This window comes from Lycium barbarum, chromosome 12 (assembly GCF_019175385.1).
Source record: "Lycium barbarum isolate Lr01 chromosome 12, ASM1917538v2, whole genome shotgun sequence".
In the NCBI taxonomy this organism is placed as follows: domain Eukaryota; kingdom Viridiplantae; phylum Streptophyta; class Magnoliopsida; order Solanales; family Solanaceae; genus Lycium; species Lycium barbarum.
The window spans coordinates 68,715,922-68,735,261 of record NC_083348.1 but is presented as its reverse complement, the minus strand read 5'-3'; the positions used below and the strand labels follow the sequence as shown (position 1 = coordinate 68,735,261).

Genomic DNA, 19,340 nt, shown 5'->3' with positions numbered 1-19,340 from the left:
ATTATTTATAATTCGTGAAATAGATTGGATCGTTACTTGAGAAGTAGTTTCTCTTCTTCCATTCTTGTTGTCATTGATCAATTTACTTGCTTTCTAGATTAGAATTTATATTTCCATATTTTATCAAAACCTTATCAAAAACCACCATTGATGCGTTCGAGCATAGCTATTGTTAGTGATAATTCCTAATCTGCTTAAATCGCCTACATATTGTTCTCTGTGGGATTCGACCCCAACCTTGTTGGGTTACTATATTTGACAACGTCCGCGTTATACCATTAATAGGTGTAATTTGAGCGTATCAAATTTTGGCGCCGTTGCCGGGGAACAATTGGTGTATTTTGGCTAATCTAGGAAATAAGCTAACTTGCTTTGATCTGAACCCGTAAATATTTGTGTAGTTGTTTTCTGTGTTTTATTTTATTAAAAAAAATGGCATTTTTCCATGAAAACTTGTTTAGTAATGACTTTTACTGTGAGCATGGCCAAATTGGTGAGTTCAAGCGCATGATGGAATGCCTGCTAGGTGAGGGTAATGAAAATCAAAAAGCCTTTGAAGAGTATTTGGAAACTAGTCTCCAACTTGGTTTGATGAAAGAAGAAGAAAATCCTCCACGGGCAAATCATTATGAACTACCCAATGCTCAAGATAAAAGGGTAAATCATGAAGATGAGTTTATTGGGAATGCCAAAGAAAAAAATGAATGGGAGTCAACCATTGTTCTGAACAATATGGTTGGTGTTGACCCCAATCCGGGGGAAAGAGAGGATGTCATAGTTCAAAAAGTTCAAGAGCCTTATATTCTGCAATTTGAAAATTCAACAAGGCAAAATGACATTCCTCACTTGAAAGCCAAAAAGTGAAGAATGAACAATATTTTACTTGGCGTGATCAGATATTTACCACCCCCCGCTGCTCGTGGTCACAAACTTGATTCCAAGTTAGGTGCCCAATTCATAAGCTCCAAATGGTGAGAAAAGCGGTAAAGTTGGTAACCGTCGTGCCGCGACGTTAACTTAAGCGCTTGGTGGGAGGCAACCCATCGTTTTTAAATTTTTTAATCATTTTTGAAATTTGATTTTTTAGAATTGTTTAGTTTATGATTTGTGACTAATCTGCAAAATTTCACAATTTTTGGAATTGTGTTGAATAGGTTGAGTTTTCAGAACAGCCACAAATCAGTAGCTGCTGGTTTCTGCTTATTTTCTGAATCTGGAAAAACAGGGCCGAATTTACCTCTACGCGATCGCGCAACAAAACGACGCGATCGCGTTAAAAAAAAAAAAAAAAAAAAAAAGAGTAACTTACTCTACGCGAACGCGCCACATCGCCACGCGATCGCGCAGAGGCGCGTTTTTCAGTTACTAAACAGACCTGGGGGTTAAAATCCCCCATTTTCCTCCCATTTCCCTAATTCTCTCTCAAACCCAATTTCAATTTTTTTTTTTTTGGAAAATTCTTCAACTTGCAACCACAAGGTATGTGATTCCTCCATTGTCTTGTTCCTAGGGTTGTTTTTATCATCTTTCCAGGTTAGAAATTGTGAGTTAGAAAAATATATATATATATTTTTTTTCCACTTATTTAAGCATGAAAATGTGATGAAATTGTTGAATTTCTTGTTATATAAATTGTTGTTTGTTGTTGAGTGATGTGAGTTGAGAGTTGGGTGCTGATATAAAAAAAATGGGGCAAAATACGTGCTTAGAATCATTGAATTGAAGCCCCAAAAATGATGCCCATAACCTGTTTGTGAAAATGTTTCGCTGAATCTGAAACGATTCAGCGCGATCGCGCCCATACAAGACACGAACGCGTTGAATAATGCAGTAAAATTGGCGCGAACGCATCATGCTGAACCGCGATCGCGGTGAATGAAATCATAAAAATGGCGCGATCGCGCTGAAGGAATTCATCGAAATGGCGCGATCGCACCTCTTTGTCACGCGATCGCACTGAAGAAAAAATGCCAGTGCACAAACAGAATGCTCGCACAGAGCTGCTCAAAACTTGGGTGCCCAATTTCCTTAACCTAATTGCCTCATTATACATCATTGTAGGTGTTCATATGCATTGTGTTTGTTTTGTAGGTACTTAAACTTAAAAAATGGCTTCATCATCCAATGCTGCCCAAGTGCCCTTGATTGAATACTATGACACCACCACCTTCCAGTCAGCAAAATGTTCGAAGCTATATGATAGACTGCTGGGAAAGAGCTTCATTGAAGAGAGGGGCTTTGTAACAGAAAATTTGGAAGAAAAGATACCCGAGTTCTATGGAAGGTTGGTAACAAGCGGCTGGATACGCTTTACAGATGAACCAATCAGGGCAAATCATACCCTTGTGCGGGAATGCTACGCAAATGCTGCAGAGGCAGACATTACACATAGGGCAATTGTCAAAGTCAGAGGTGTGGATGTCCTGTGCAATGCCTCTAGAATCAATGCCTATTACAATCTGCAGGATGGTGACAACAGCGAGATGGCACAGATGTACGAACAACTGCGACAACAATGGTTTGTGACCCACCTTCACGGTGGGGAGCAACCAAAGTGGCTAAACACAATTCAGAAAAGGATTGACTCTGCAGAGTTCACTGCTGAAGCCAAAACTTGGCTTGATATTGTCACATCCAGGGTGCTGCCTTCAAAACACGATTCAGAGGTGCCTCTTGAGAGAGCTAAAGTAATTTGTGCTGTGATGGAAGGGTTGCCTGTTGACGTAGGGAGGCTCATTATGCAGGAAATCCGGGAGGTGGTGCTTGAACGGACTAAGAGCTTATTCTTCCCATCATTGATCACTTACTTGTGCTCCACTGATGGAGTGCCCACAAGACCAGGCGACAAAGAAAAAGGGCCTGGTGGACCGATTTATCCGTTGAAAAAGAGAGGACCCGGTAATGTACAGAAGAAAAGGAAGGTTGATATAGCAGCCTCATCATTTGAGCAGTTCACATCTACTGCATCAGATTCTATTGGTGGGGCATCTGCTCCTCCCATGGCTATACTAATCTTGCCACCACTGCAAGAAGCCGCCAGGCCTTTCCAATATATCTCCACCCAGGTCCATGGGGTGGACAATCGGATTCAGCAGCTAGTGGCTAGTCTCCCTTCGGGCCCACATGGAGAAGGCACATCTACAGCTCCCTCTGTTCCTATTGGTCCGACATTAGCAGGTGTGGTGGAGGACATGAAGCATATCAAAAAAAAGCAGGGAAAGATAGAGAGGAGGCAGAAAAAGGCAAGAGAGCACGCAAAGAAGCAAAACAAATTTCTGAACAAAATGATGAGCATTCTGAGGAGTGTATGCGGAGCACAACATGAAGATGAGGAAAATGAGGATGATTTTGTCCTGCCAGAGCCCAGCAGCTCCAGTTCAGAGGGTGAGCAGAGATGACCATAGCACGCAGTGCTAGGAAGTATGAAACAAAAAAAAAGTTTTTCTGTGTTGATGTACTGCAGTGAGGACACTGTATGTTTTTTAGTTAGGGGTAGGAACCTCCTCGGCTTTTCTTTGCCAGAGTTCTTTTCCTGAGGGGGGTTTTTATTTTGTTGAAACTGGCATGTTTAGGATGTTACTTAGGTTGAATAGAGTAATTTTGTTTTATTTGGTACTACTTGGTAACTAATGGCATGTATTGTGTTTTGTTGAAATTTTTAGACCCCTCGAAATTTTGAAAAATGCATACTTAGAACAGTTATTGTCTGACATGATTGATTCTTTATATGACATTGTGATTATTGGGGTGTTGTGTGTGATGAATTACTACTTATGAGGTCATAAGTGTAAAAATTATTGTCCTTATGCCGATGTGTGTGTGAGTTGTTAGTTTAATTATGTTTACGCATGTATAATCTAGAACTTGCCTGGTTGGTCGTGTTTGAAATGCGAAAGTTAGTTTGGTTGTGAAACGATCTTAGGCTTTCTTTGTGTAAATAAGTCACTGTGCCTAAATAAGCCTCTCCAAAAGCTGAAAATACCCCTAGTTTTCCCTTTTGAGCCTTTTTGACCTTTTTCTTGGCTAGCCAATTATGAAACCTTACCCTTTGTGAAATTAATCCATCTTCACACCCGTTCCCTTCTTGATGCTACTAGTTAGATGAGGCAAAATGCCTAAGTTGGGGGTGATTAAATGTGGAGTACATGTTAAAAACATAAGTTGGGGGTGGTGGAGTTTGCTAGTGAAGATTCAATGTGGTAGTTGCGTATATATATATACATAAAAAAAAAGGAATAATCAGAAAATTGTAACACAAAAAGATTTGTAAGTTGGTTAGGAGTAAAACCACATCGAGGTCGAAAACTGAAAGAAAATAAAGGGGTGAAAAGAAAAGAGGCGAATTATGGTGACAAGATGTTGTAGTGTTCAGGGAGGGCGAGTCACTAATATCCAAAAAGTATCCGACCCGTCCCTAAACCTACATTACAAGCCGAAACAAGTCCTAATGTGATCACAACCGAACGAGCCTAGGATGAGAACATAGAAAATAAGGGCAAGCCTATGGTATTTGCATGTGTAGATATGAATTCTTTGTGAGTGTTGAGTGTTTTTCTCTTCTCTTTCATCTTCGTCCCATTCTTGTCGTATATATGTGTGTTGGGACATTCTTTGGTCTATGTGAGGGCATAAGGATGAGAATTGAACAAAATAAAGTGACCGCCGAAAGTAGCGTTTGTGTGCACCATAATATGTTCGATAATGTAATGTCATTTATTGAAGCTTCATTGTTAGTCGTAATGTTCTTGAGTTGTGCATATTGCTTTAAAGTAGAAAGTTGGGGTGGTCGTTTAAAGGAAAACATGCATGCCGGTAGTTCAAAGTCAAAACCAATGTAGACGTTGTTATTCTATCATATCTAGGTGTTAGATTGAGTCGTTGTTTTGTATGGCTTGCTTGAGGACAAGCAAATACTTTAAGTTGGGGGTGTTGATGTGGCGTGATTTTACGCCACAATCGATACTTTTCGGCTATAAGTTTTACTTGTTTTTAAGCAAGTCTATGTTATTTTACGTGATTTTTAGTATGTTTCAGGTAATACGGGGTCCCTAGAGCCAAAGTGTGGAAAACAAGCAAAAAAGCTGCAAAACTGGAAACAAACTGAAGGTTCTGGAAAATTTCGTGGAAAATTACTCTGCGCGTTCGCGCAGGTAACCCACGCGACCGCGCCCACGCGCGTTATTAAGTCCACGCGACCGCGCTGAAGGAATCGCGTGATTCTACGCGTTCGCGCAGACACATGGCGCGATCGCGTTGAAGGATTTTCGGCAATTTTCGACCAGAACTTGAGATTTGACGATTTCTTCCATTCCAGTTCATATAAATAGAAAATTAGGGCAAAACATCAGGCATCTTTGGCAGCTTTCACAACTAGGAGGCTAGGGTTCCTACAAAAATGTTCTCTCTTCTTTTTAATCCTTGTTGATGGAAATCTCTTGGTGACAATTAAGATTGACACTCTTGTTGTGCTTATTTATTCATATGTATTATTCTTAATCAAGTAAGTTTTTGCTATTTTAATTATTCTTGTTCTTGAATGTTTTCAATGGATTAGCTAACCTTTGAACTCACCCATTTACTTTGTTTGAAACTCGGAAGAGGAAGAACGGAGTTGGGATAGAATAATTAACATTAATTTGGGGCGTTAACCCTCATCTAATGGAAATTGACCTAGGAATAGGCAATACCACTTGTAGCCATATTCGGGTGTTCTTAATGCTCCTAATTGGTTGAGGGATCTTCAATTGGGTAGTCTAGTTAATCTTCGGAAGAAGTTAATTTAGAGTCATTATCCGAGGCTAAATAACATAAACTTGCTATTATTTATAATTCGTGAAATAGATTGGATCGTTACTTGAGAAGTAGTTTCTCTTCTTCCATTCTTGTTGCCATTTATCAATTTACTTGCTTTCTAGATTAGAATTTATATTTCCATATTTTATCAAAACCTTATCAAAAACCACCATTGATGCGTTCGGGCATAGCTATTGTTAGTGATAATTCCTAATCTGCTTAAATCGCCTACATATTGTTCTCTGTGGGATTCGACCCCAACCTTGTTGGGTTACTATATTTGACAACGTCCGCGTTATACCATTAATAGGTGTAATTTGAGCGTATCAGGGATGTCTTTAATTGTGATAAGACTGGACTTTTTTTCTCGTATGTCTCCAAATAAGACTCTTGCTCAAATGCCAGAGAGTGGACGTAAGAAAGATAAATTTAGAATTACTGTGATGTTAACATGCAATGCTCTGGGTAAGATATCATTTTTCTACGACATATTTTATTTGTTAAATTTTTTTAAGATTAAATGCTTTTTTCAGTTGATTGTTCTTTTACCAAGAAAAGGCTCAAACTAGATTTTTTTATGCGCACTTTATTCGCAGGGACAGAGAAAATAAAACCTTTGACTATTGGATCTGTTGCTAAACCTCATTGTTATAAACATGTCGATATGGACTCTTTCCCACACATCAATTATTTCTTTAACAAGAAAGCATGGATGACTCGTGACATTTTCAAACAATACATGCTTGGTCTCAATGCTAAATTTGAAGATGAAAATCGTAAGATTTTGTTGCTGATGGACAATGCTACTCCTCATGACATCGAGGAATACGAAGATCGGCTAACACATATTAAGGTGTTTTATGTAGCTTTAATCATATTCTTTTTAATGATAATTTTATGCTAAATTTAGTTATTCAGGTTCATTATCTTTCGCGTAATATGGCATCACATCTTCAACAAGTTAATGCTGGCATAATTGCAAAATTTTAAGGTCAAGTATAAAAGTCATTTTATCAAACATTTGATTGATGAATATGAGTACAATGGAAGCCACCTATAATCTAATGACAACAAGTTCAACTTACGACAAGCAATTAAAACTCTTGTAGAAGTATGGAATGATGTTAAGACCTCTACCATTCTCAATTGTTGGAGAAATATCGGAATTCTACCTACAGATGTCAACCCCAATGTTAATAGTGAAAACTTAGAACTTGTTGAGGATGTTATCAGTGTGTCATCACTTATAGCACAAATCCCATCTCATAACACCAATCAAGCAATGGATGCTACTACTTATATGGAGTTTTACGCAACACTTCCAATCCTTGAAACTTACATTGATGAAGAGATTATTGCACAAGTGATTAGAATGGAAGAACAAGAGACATCAGATACAGAAGGTGACAACGAAAGTGTTGATGAAGAGCCTCAACCTGCTGCTACTTGGGATGAGATAGAAGAGTCAGTTGTTAAGCTCTGATACTAAGCTTTGTCACTCCTCGATCCATGGCCTGGGCGTAACACGACACTCGGTGCGTATGTGATCGAGCGAACCGTATGGCTTGCTGAATCAACATGGGGCATGAGCTAATGCAGAATATGATATAAACATGCATGGTGAGAGTAAAACCTGATATTAAATAATCATAAGTCTGAAAATACATAATAAATGCTTAGCCAATACTGGCTATACGACTCAGAACATCTAACATGGCATAACTAAACTAATCTAGTCTATGAAACCTCTGACATGAGTCTGGCTGCTAAGCTGTTACCGGGATAAGGCCTCCGGCATACCTTAACTGCATAACTGAAAATAAATAAATAATGATAAAACCCCGAATGAGATGGGGTTCACTGATAGCTGATACGTGCAAAGTCCTAACGAGCTGATCCATCGTTCTGTAAATCTGCATCGTGAAATGCAGGCCCTCAGGAAAATAAAACACACACACACACACACACACACATATATATATATATATATATATATATATATATGGAATCACCACGCGAGTATGTGGAGTCTGGTACTGGCCCGACCAGCAGAGCAGCCCCACACCTTGCCAGGGTATGAGACATAAGCATGACATTAAAATGGATCCAATTCAACTTTCAGAAAGTGTCATCCTAATTTGGGCGGATTGACCCTTCCTTACGTTGGCATACGTAGTTTCAGGCTATCTGAGCCTTCTCGGTAAACCTATGCTACTCCCAACAACATGAACATGGATATAGTTTGGCATCTAGGCCAATGGTCTGTATAACATGTTAGTGTCAAGTTTTTATGATGACAATTTTACGTGTGCAGGTATAGTAATTAAATCACACAAGGAATATATGTGAGCCCACAAAACAGCCCCAACAAAATAGAAGCCCACAGAACTGCCCCAACGAGCTGGGCTCACTCGAGAAATGGCTTCCCAGCCCTAACGGTGCAACTAGCAGTACTCTTCAGCAGTACAAAATCTTTCAAGAAAGGAAAAGATATCTGCAAAATAAAGAAGCAATATTCCAGCAGCATCAAATCGTTTCAAAGAAGGAAAAGCCATCTCCAACATTAAAAGGCATATCTCATGAAGAGTAATAATTCTGATGCTGCCCCGACGCACAAGGAAAGCAGCAAAAGCTCAGTCTTATTCTTGGAAATAGGATCCTTAATTCCATTTCCAAGGATCAAATCCCTTGGGTTGATCTCTCTGCGTGAAGAGCCTAAAACACTATAAAAAGGGCTGTCTCACAAACACAAGTCTTATGCAACAGTCTCATTACCTCCATTGCTCTGCTTTACTTTTAATAAACATTGTTAGTCTGAGTGATTCATAGTGTAATAAGAGAGAAAGGAGAGTTATAGTTTGTGAGGCTTTGTATAAAAAAGAATAAGAGTATTTTGAGTGTAGACGTAGGAACTTCATTGAAAACCTTCATTGTACCAAACCTTATAAAAGAGATGCAAAGAACACCCTTGCAACCCAAGGGGACTGGACTAGGATTCACATTGAATCTGAACCAGTATAAAATACGTGTGTCATTTATTTTCTGCACCTTATTTTAGTATTCACTGAGTAGGTAGTCGACTAACAGATCGAAAAATTTTAACAATTCACCCCCCCCCCCCCCCCCCCCCTCTTTCACTTTCATAACATGGCTTGTAAGCATGACTTGTAAATTTTGATTCATAAACATGGCTTGTAAACATGATTTCGTGAGTATAGTATAGCATGTATATAGGTATATAGTATAACTTGCATGACGTGGGGAAGAACAATGATGTTCCCGCACGTAGATAGAAACCCTACATACGTTAATCGCTCCAAAACTTGTAAGAAGGTCTGAACTTGAAGAAGGAATCCAAAAGCCTTAATCTTGAATCCCTTAGATGGGTTTTTTTGAAAACCCTACGTTAGGAACAATGAATTCCTACTTAATATTCATGAAATATATGCTAGAATTCACTTGGGATGCTTAGAAGTAACTTACCTTGATATATACGAATGGTGGGAAGAGAAGAACTTTGTGCTAGGGCTTGGAATTATGAAAATAGAATTTTTGGAATGAACATGACGTATTTATACTTTACTGCGTCGAAAATTATACGGTCATGAAGTACGATCCGTATATATTTATACGGCCCGTAAAACATTGGCCATATTTCAAAAGTACGGCCCGTACATATTTGTACGGTCCGTATATATGGTCTGTCTTTCACTTGGCCCAAAACATAATGCTGACTTTGGACCTACTTTGATACTGCCCAAGGTACGGCCCGTATCTAAAAGTGTGGCCACAAGTACGGGCCGTATCCTAAAGTACGGTCCACATAAATGGGTGTATTAATGATACTTCACTGAACTGAAACGAATTTAGTTCTAACACTCCCCGTTTAATTTTTTAAGTCCCGAATCATGAACGTAGCTATATTTAAAGGTACGAGATGTTACAACCTTCGAGGGAAAGCTATTGAATTTCCTTTTGCTGAAAGTTTGGACAAAATTCTTCGTCAATTCAAACGTTATATTATCACTAACAGACTAGAATTTACGAAATTGTTGAGTTTTTACATCAAACTTGAAATATTTAAATTCTCATTTAATTGTAAACGCATATGTTCCATAGATTTTAATTCTTTATCGGTGTGGTACAACTAGTTATGGATTTATTAGTAATTTATTAGTCTTTCCAATTTTAAATTAATGAGATATGAAAATCAATTGAGATTTTAAAATTAACAAGTATATTATTTTCGTTTATAACATAAAAAGTACAAAAAGTTAATTGTTTGAGTACTTTTGTTTATAACAGCTAAATGAGATCTAATTATTGAATGTTAGTATACATACATAACAGCATCTCACTATAGCAGCCATGAAATTTTCGGACAAACGCTGCCACTATAGAGAGGTTTGACTATACAATAAAATTTTCACCAAAGATGTACTAGTGATCTAGATTAAAAAATAAGGATGATTTTGCTTCAAAGTTCGAATATACGGAATTGTTTGGGGCTTCTTCTTCATTTTCTTTCGTGAAAATGGCATCCAGGTAGCGACTTTTAGAACTGATATTAAAGCTTTAATTATCGCTTAAAAATTATTTAATGTTTAGTCACAACGTGAAAAGCGGACAAATATTGTTTCTTCATCTTTTTCGTTTCCTCAAACTTTGTCCCGGTCAATAAAAAATTTCAAGATACTATGTTTTGAAGTTCAGTTTTCAGTTCAAATTTTCAGGGCATTGTAGCCTAAGTTCAATTTTTAGTTTAAAACTTCATGATATTGTGTCCTTAAGTTACATTTTTTTTTAGTTCAAAACTCAAGACATTGTATCTTTAGTTCAAATTTTTAGTTCAAAACTTCAGAATATTGTGTCTTTAAGCTAGATTTTTTAAATTCAAAACTTCACCGTATTCTTAAGTTCAATTTTTTAGTTCAAAATTTTCAAATATTGTGTCCTTAAGTTCAATTTTTTCAAACTTTTAATATCAAAAAATTCATCAATGTTATAAAATGAAAATATTGGAATAACAAGTATCTAAAATCTGAATTTGTGTCTAGTTTATTTAAATGTTTATCTATTCATATATTAATGAATTTAGGTTGCTACAAAGTCTATATTTGAATCAATTTATAATTAAAAATTGTACATTAGTAATCAATTTGCTCTGTGGTGTTACAAATTTAAAGATATTTCAGTTATTTTTTACCAAACAAATCGACAGTTTATTTCGATTTTTCAAACAAATTAATAACTACGTAGTTATACATTAATCAACATAACGATCTTTTATTTGGTCCTGTCTAACAGAGAAGTTTGTCATTTCCATTGTCATCCTGTGGAGAATGTATTTAATCTTTCTCATATCACCAACCATTTTCGAGTATCCACAAAGCCTCAAGAAAGTGCTCTGATACCAAATGATGTAAGAATAAATTTGAGAGAAGTCTAGCTAAAAACTAAGCTAAGTTAAGTTAAAGCTATACTTGATAAAGCTAAAAAATATTTTCATTGATAAACTCTAAAATGGGTACACCAACAGAATATATATCAAGAACCATAGCTATCTAATGGGTCTAGAAGAAACCATTACAATTAGAATTGGAGTTCTTTTTTTATTTTCATAATTGTAGCTTCTTTATTGAACTTGTTGATGAGTTTTTGAAAAAAAATCATCTGAGAATACATCACGATTGTTTAGTGTATGAAAAAAATAAATAGAATTGGAGTAAAGTACATCAGTAAATAGCTACACCTAAGGGCTCTGAATGTAATTAACAAAACCTGTATCCTTCTTTCGAAGATCAAGTTATCAACACAACCACCCCAAGCATTAGTTATAACCCCAATCAAGTTATAAAATATCTTTCAACATTTGATGCATGCTTAAAATTCAGGTAAGTCAAACGGGCTCTGAAGCCACTTGAATAAGTGCGATACGTGACTCGGGATTGGGGGGCTTGGTGTAGAATATCTTATCGGAAGACCAATCACCTGCATATTTTTTGAAAAAGTTTTAACTTTTTAATCAGTGCTCGTAGATGTCTAATATGTAAAGCAATTCTATCTTTAACTGTAACTTGTACCATCATTCCCCCGAAAATTAGCTCTCTAAGATTATACACGTCTTCTATGTATAAGAGTAAAAAAAAAAAATATAAGCATACATGGAGAAATTTCATTCAAGTTGATTTGGAGAAATAGAAATAGGTAGGTTCCTCTCATACTTGTGACTTGACTCATTTAAATTAGTTGAGGCTATATAGATTTTCACAGACCGTGTTTTTCTATTTAAAGTCATATCACGGCACCATTATACAAATGAAAATAAAAATTTACTAGAAGTACTTTATACTTTTTACTTGTATAAAAATCTCTGATAGGGGATCAGGACGGTAGGTTGGGGCTAGCACAGTTAGACACCCAGACAGTTCATGATGTTATTGACATCCAGTAGCATATGTATCAAAGAAGTTGCGGAAGAATCAAGATGCAAAGGGTATCTGAACATCATTTTCTGCATTATATACACCACATATATAGTAGCTTTGTTCTTGTATGTAATGGCCGTGAAAAAGAAAGCATCAGAGGCAGTAACGTTTTCTCGGAATAGCCCCAATGGTGGACGCTGGAAAGTAAACTCATGTTGACAAAGACATTGTCCTTATCCGTTACATGAAACTATACAAAGTGGAAACGTAAATTTGATTCTTATGTAGATATTGTCGCGAAGCTCGTTCAGGGAATAAAACATCGCCTATCCAGTTAAAATGATGCAGAAACTTGATCAGAGTCAAGCTAAGCATTATAAACAGGAAAATTATACCGTGTATTAAAATTACTACTATTTAAGCATATATAGTAAATGTTGAATGTTGTTAGCTTTTTTATGTATGTGTTTACTTTTTTATGTATGTGTTTATTTAGCTTCTTTATAGTTTGGATCCGTCTATTGAAAATTTCTCGCTTCGACGTATCATTGATCGGTAACATGAGATAGGGAATCATGCATTTATGCTTCTAGATATTTCGAAAACTCTTTTGTTTAGCTACTATTGGTCGTCTTAGAAGAAACACATGTTAGATAAAAAAGAAAGATTCCAAATACTATTAATTAAGCGAAAACAGATGGATATAGCTAAAAGGACAATATAATAGTAGTTCGTGAGTGCTTCATGTTATGTTCATATATATATCTACTTGCAATAATGCAATTAAACAGTTCATAGAATTAAATTAGCTAAATGCTCATTTCTACTACTAGTATATAAAGACCATCTCTCGATCGCCTCTCTACAATCAGAACATCTAGCTAGCTGTAATTTAACAAAATAATACAAGGGAGAGAAATGGAATCGAGCCGCAAGCGATTCGGGCTCACCAAAAGGAAGCTGGTGAAGTCTTTGTACCGAGCAGCAGCAGCACCTAAACCTTCTCCAGCGATTCAATATGGGAGCAGTAGCAGTAGGGTCCCAAATTATCCCTCCGAGGGCTTCGACGTGAATCAAGTAGACCGTCCTTCAACTATTCATCATCATCATAATGATCATCAGCAGCCAAAGCAAAATCTGGTCCCTTATAATCCAAATAGTACTACCTTCTCATCAAGTAGTGCGGGAGTAGATTTCATAATGAACCAGGAGCAAGTAACCATTCCACACAAGCCCAAAATTTCATTTTACATTTCACCCACGCCCGAGAGTACTGATCGAGAGTACTCTAACAGTAGTACTACTGCTACTACTTATAGTAATTATGCCAAGGTTGACAACGAAAACGTAGATCTAAAAGCAGCGAACTATATATCAAGTGTTCAGGAGCGTTTTAGGCTTGAACGTATCAACTCTGAACGGAAGGCGCACTACTTTTCACATTCTCAAGAGCCTGTGTTGCAGCTTCAGCAGTAAGCTGTAGCCTTGATTAATGATTGTTATGCACCTATGCAAGCATGTTAATTAGTATAATCGTTTTAGCACTGTGCCTAAAGTATTAGACTACTGTTCTTCTTATTAGGAGTAGCGATATAATTTTAAATTACATACTTCATCTGAGCAAATATATATTGATTAAAAAAAATTGAAGTACTCCCTTTGTTCCATTTTGTTAGCTACTAGTATTATTTTATTAGTCCGTTCCAAAACAATACTAGTAATACATTTATATATTTTCTTAATAAGAAACTTTTGAAGTGCTCCCTTTTTTCCAATAAACTGTTGCTTCTTTTACATGAATTTTAATTTGTCTTTTTAGCATGTTCAAAAAATAATTTGAAAATTCTTGAATTTAAAACTTTCATTGTACGTACTTATTCTTAAGGACATGCTTGTATAGTCACAAATTAAAATATGTCATAATTAACATGTTTAATCAAGATTACAAGTTCTAAGAAAATTTAGCATGTTACAAAAATCATTCTTTCTATCTTAAATTCCGTATGCAATTCAAATACTATCATATAAATTACTGTTTTTAAATAAAAAATATCAGTACTTTGTATTTATTAACCCATATCTCAGGATACGCTAGTTTTTTGAGTTGCACTTCACATCTAAGTCAATCGATCAGCTATGTCATTTGGAATTACTCATATGAGATCAATCTTTTGTATTTTTTCGACTCTATCCAGTTCCATTTTATTTCATTTCACTTTATATCCATTAGCTATTCAAACAAAATAGCCCATCGACTTGTTTAGGCAAGATTTTTGGAGAATTTCGACTTTGGCAACTATCAAATTGAAGAGTAAGTACTTGTCAATTGATATTTTTTGTTTAAAACGAATCATTGAAAACGTAGGATGGGTCGATGGAGAAATGCATTTTTAATATTGAAAATGATAAATTGCATGATCTTTCATTTTAACAGTTATAAAGGCGAGAAATTAAAGTAGGTCATAATTTTTTGTTTTATACAACTCTTGAAACCACTCATCTTACTATCATTTCGATATTAATAAACACTACCTAATATAGATCACTGTCTCAATTTTATCTACTCACTATAGATACCCCACGAATATATAGGTTAAGTAATTAGCCACTAACTTATGATATTATATTTTTATAACTTTATTTAGCTAGCTCACTGAATTATTATTCATTAATCTCTCTTTTCTCGAGGAATCCAAGTGATAAATATGCAAATCCAATCCAAAAAGAAAGCTTGCATTTTTCAGTTTATATTATTTGGAAACTTATACACAAAGCCAGTACATTCTGTCGACTTGCTCTCCATAAAGTAAAATCCCCACAATCACACTACTCCTTTCTTCCCTTTTTAATACCATACGTGCATTTCACTCTCAAGTTTAGCATCCTTTCTCCTTCTCCAGTAAGTTAAAATCACTATATTAGTCTTAGAAAAATCTCCTCTATACCACCTATTTACAAAGTACCAAACAAGTAGAGAAATCATCAATCATAGCTAGCAAGAAGAAGTGTTAGATAATAAATGGGAACAGATTGGGCGCCGTCGCTAATAGCGGTTGGATTGTTCATAATATTGTCACCGGGACTGCTATTCCAGCTTCCTTCAAGAACAAGATTCTGCGAGTTTGGGAATATGTACACCAGTGGGATTTCAGTACTTGTTCATGCCATCTTATACTTTTGTATATTTACCCTTTGTATTATCGCCTTTAATCTCCACATATGGTCCGATTTTTCCTTCCCTCCAATCAAGCTTTAGTACTACTCTTAACCTTTTTTGTGTTTCTTCCCCATATAGTTATACTATTTCACATGTAATTGTAGAAGTGTTTTACAGGATGTTATGAAGTTCATGCAAAATGAAATTAACTAGTTTTTGGATCTGCTCTTGATCATGAGATGCTCTCTATATCTTCAACATGGAGTAGTATCTTTAAACTAGGTAGCTAGTTCGTTTGAAACGTTTTCAATTGATTTCCTACGAAATTCGTGTTTTTAGTAGCGATCATGCTTGTCCACCTGTAAGTTTCATTTAAACGGTTATGTGTTCAGAGATGAATTTAGAATTTTGATCGGGTTCAAGAAAGGGCAGTTCTTATCGAGTTCTGAGTAAGATATTTATGCACAGTAAGTAAATTATTTAATAGAAATACAGGTTTTGGCTTAAAGCTACTAAGTTTTGCCGAACTCACAGCTAAAATCTTAAGATTTTGGACTGAATGCTCATATTTTTTGCATGATAGGTCTGGTATATATATGTTGCTTAGATTTTCATGGAACTTTTGTCGTCTACATATATTTTACTTACATAATCATAGCATCAGATACGTCTGCTTTTAATTTGCTAAGATTGTGACGGGCTAATGCAAGAAAAACAAATCGATCTAGGATATAATCAATTATATCACTAATAACTTAAATAGAACACATTAATAAGAGACTAATACAATGGATATGAGAAAGTAATAACAGAGAAGTGGTGCATAATATATATGATGAACTGGTGCATAATATAAATATGATGAAGCACAGAATGACCCATTACATTCTTACTACCATATGTTACCCGAAGGCTTAATAATAAAAACACAGAGGTGGACGTGCCGGAGTGGTTATCGGGCATGACTAGAAATCATGTGGGCTTTGCCCGCGCAGGTTCGAATCCTGCCGTCCACGTATTATATTCTCTTTTATTCCTTTTGCTCTGTTTGGGAGTTTGATCTGTTGGGATTAGAATGGTCAATCATGAGACTTATGGGGTCAATCATTAGATGGTCAATCAAAAGAGTGGAGGGAGTACTACTCTTTCACTAGATTACAAATAGTTTGGGTTCAGACTCTATATTTATTTTAAGAAATTAATTTAATATGTATAAATTATTATTGTAGAATTCGGTTTAAATTCTGACCTTGCGGAGAATCGCACAAAGAAAAGAAAAGGACAATGTGTGGTTCATAAAGGAATCAATTGAGCCACTGGACCAGTTGTTCATAGGAATTGTTCCAACTTTTGGGATAAAGATATGGTATCTTAATTTCCTGTAGTAATATTAAGGCATTACGTCCTGTATCCGATCTTCTTTTTTAACTTCTATTTGATGTTCCTTTCTAAATTCTAATAAGAAGTTTAATTTGCTTTACAACAATACTGTATTGGAAAAACTCGAGAACTGTTCAAAAATCAAAATGTTGCTGTTTCAACGAGCAACATATATAATATATGCGACAAGTGAGGATGGCTCAGTGGTTAAGCACCTCCACCCACGACCGGTAGGTCCTGGGTTCGAGTCACACTGGAGGGGAAGTGTGAAAACACTATAAATCCTCCTAAAATGGGTTGGGAAAAAAAAAACATATATAATATATCTAAAGTATTATTTAATATTATGATCTTAAATATGTCATGCCATTTCTATAAGGTGTCATTTGGTTGGTAAACAAGTTATAGCAAAATTGTCGGGATTAAATAATAACTATATGTTTAGCTAATATATTTTTATTGGTAGATGTTTGGCTCATTGTACTAAATATAAAATATATAAGGTATATTACGAAACACGTGTTTGATTTACACTAGACAACTTGGGATAAACTTTAGTTCCAATTTTGACCTTGACGGAAGAGCTTTGGAGGACATCTTTGTCATTTTGATTTTTTATTCTGGGGTTGCTATCCCACATTAAGTGTGGTTAAAATAATACCACAAGGGTGGTATGAATAATTCCGAAATTGCTAAGTTAGTTATCCTGATATAAAATTTTATTTGAAATAAATTTCTCGTGTTTAATTATAGATATTATCCAAAATCAAGACTAACTTTATATAATTATTAGACTATCTATCCCAGAATTATAATTTTGATTATAATTACAGAATAACCTGATTTTGAACCAAGCAATCCTTAAAAATATAACATAAATATTAAAATTAAACACATGCTAAATATAGAAATGTAACGCTCTTTTAAAGTAAACTTAATACAATAATAAGACATACAAATTAAAACGAAAAGGATAAAAAAAAATTATAGTACTATTGTGCATTGGAGTAGACTATGTACCGTAGTCAACAAGCGCATAATTGGAGGACTTGACAAGAATTTGTTAGGCAACCAATAAGCTTTGTCCCGTTGGTGTCCTCCATAACATCATGGGATTGATTTGCCTTCCGCACCACCATAAGCCATAACTAATAAATCAGTACTGATCTAGTTATTAAGTTACTATAATAATGGGAATAAACTAGAAAGTGCTATAGATTTTCATATATTCCTTTGCTTTATACGATTCTCATTATCTCGTATTTATTCCAAAGCTAGCTCTTCCTTTTTTATCTACTTGCTTTGTTTACTTTTTTCTTCCTTCCTCCTCTTCAATTGAGTACAGAACTAAGTCTAAAAAAATGAATGATTGGGCTGGTCCGATTATAGCAACATCGCTATTTGCATTTCTATCACCGGGATTACTGTTTCAAATGCCAGGGAAGATTACGCCAGTTGATTTCATGAACATGAAGACCAGTTGGGTTTCTGTTTTGGTTCATGCTATCCTCTTTGGTTTGCTTCTTATTCTTGTCCTTGTTGTTCTCGATCTCCATCTCTATGTTTAAATTGCTAGCTAGCAAGTAGCAACGCAACAGATGTATAATATAAGAAGCTAGCACTAATTAAACACGCTCCTTTCTCTGCTATTTAAATTGCTTGTTTTAAGGAGATTCATTTGATTAATAATCTTCAGAAGAATTACAACCTGAAGAAGATGACCTTCAATTAGCTATTTTTGTATTCAGTACTTTTAGTGGCTTCGATCCCCGTTCATGCGCCACAAACTTACATTTTTTGCAACTCACTACTCACATATTGTTATTTACTTGCGGGTCTCCACCACCCACCATCTTTCTTCCTTGTTTTCCCTTCTTCTTTGCTTATGCATCTAAAGGGATTTGATTATATTGTTGAGTCCTTGAAGTAATCAAATATGAAGAAGTTCTAATAGGTTCTAAAGTTGAAACTCCCCCTTGGCAAATTTCAATAACCTTATTTAGCCGAAGATCCACAATCACTTGTATTGTTATAGACTGAACAGGAGAACTCAACTAAAGAAGCTAGTCTATCAGATGAGAAAAGCCACTCAAAAAACTAGTCTAATAGATGAGAGAAACCACTCAAGTCTGTAAACTCATCAGTAATTTTTTTAATCAGCAAGGAACAATGGGCACACATGTACTTCCCAGCACCGGCTGGTTTTCTCCCTATTGACCCCTTTGTTTCTATTTTTATGTCTTTGCCACCTCTCATCTGTCTATTATTTGCTGGTAGAAGTTGAAGTGTGATAAAGTCATAATCTCTCAAAACAACCACTAACTTCATCTGATTTATACCTAGAGAAGTAGTGTTTCCTATGAAATGAGATGCAAATATAATTCATTCTGTCTGTTTTATGCGAACCAAAAAAAAAAAAAAGCACACTGCGACTGTTCATATCAAACACCACATGGTGTTAGGGATTTCTTTGCCAGGTAGAAGAATGATGGAAAAGAAGTGTTTTGTTAGTGCGATTAGCTCCCGTATGATAATGCAGATCCCAAAAGGGAATAAATCACAAAAGAGAGCAATTAGAAAAG

General features: G+C 35.7%; 4 protein-coding genes and 1 non-coding gene across 5 annotated transcripts; all 5 read left to right on the top strand.

Annotated features, from left to right (window-relative positions):
• The first annotated feature begins 6,164 nt into the window (after positions 1-6,164).
• On the top strand, positions 6,165-7,276 carry LOC132624389 (uncharacterized). Its single transcript, XM_060339175.1, has 4 exons — positions 6,165-6,258; positions 6,390-6,646; positions 6,712-6,763; positions 6,972-7,276. Exons 1-4 carry the CDS (start codon positions 6,165-6,167, stop codon positions 7,274-7,276), a joined length of 708 nt encoding a protein of 235 aa, XP_060195158.1.
• A 5,719-nt stretch (positions 7,277-12,995) lies between these two features.
• LOC132622101 (uncharacterized) lies at positions 12,996-13,977 on the top strand. Its single transcript, XM_060336634.1, has one exon. The coding sequence runs from the start codon at positions 13,140-13,142 to the stop codon at positions 13,695-13,697; it is 558 nt and encodes a 185-aa protein (XP_060192617.1). The 5' UTR covers positions 12,996-13,139; the 3' UTR covers positions 13,698-13,977.
• A 238-nt stretch (positions 13,978-14,215) lies between these two features.
• Positions 14,216-15,599, top strand: LOC132622102 (uncharacterized). The gene has a single exon (XM_060336635.1). The coding sequence runs from the start codon at positions 15,241-15,243 to the stop codon at positions 15,475-15,477; it is 237 nt and encodes a 78-aa protein (XP_060192618.1). The 5' UTR covers positions 14,216-15,240; the 3' UTR covers positions 15,478-15,599.
• A 713-nt stretch (positions 15,600-16,312) lies between these two features.
• TRNAS-AGA (transfer RNA serine (anticodon AGA)) lies at positions 16,313-16,394 on the top strand. The gene has a single exon. It is a non-coding gene; the product is annotated as a tRNA-Ser (tRNA).
• Positions 16,395-18,035: 1,641 nt separating this feature from the next.
• LOC132621693 (uncharacterized) lies at positions 18,036-18,522 on the top strand. Its single transcript, XM_060336047.1, has one exon. The coding sequence runs from the start codon at positions 18,120-18,122 to the stop codon at positions 18,324-18,326; it is 207 nt and encodes a 68-aa protein (XP_060192030.1). The 5' UTR covers positions 18,036-18,119; the 3' UTR covers positions 18,327-18,522.
• Positions 18,523-19,340: the final 818 nt, after the last annotated feature.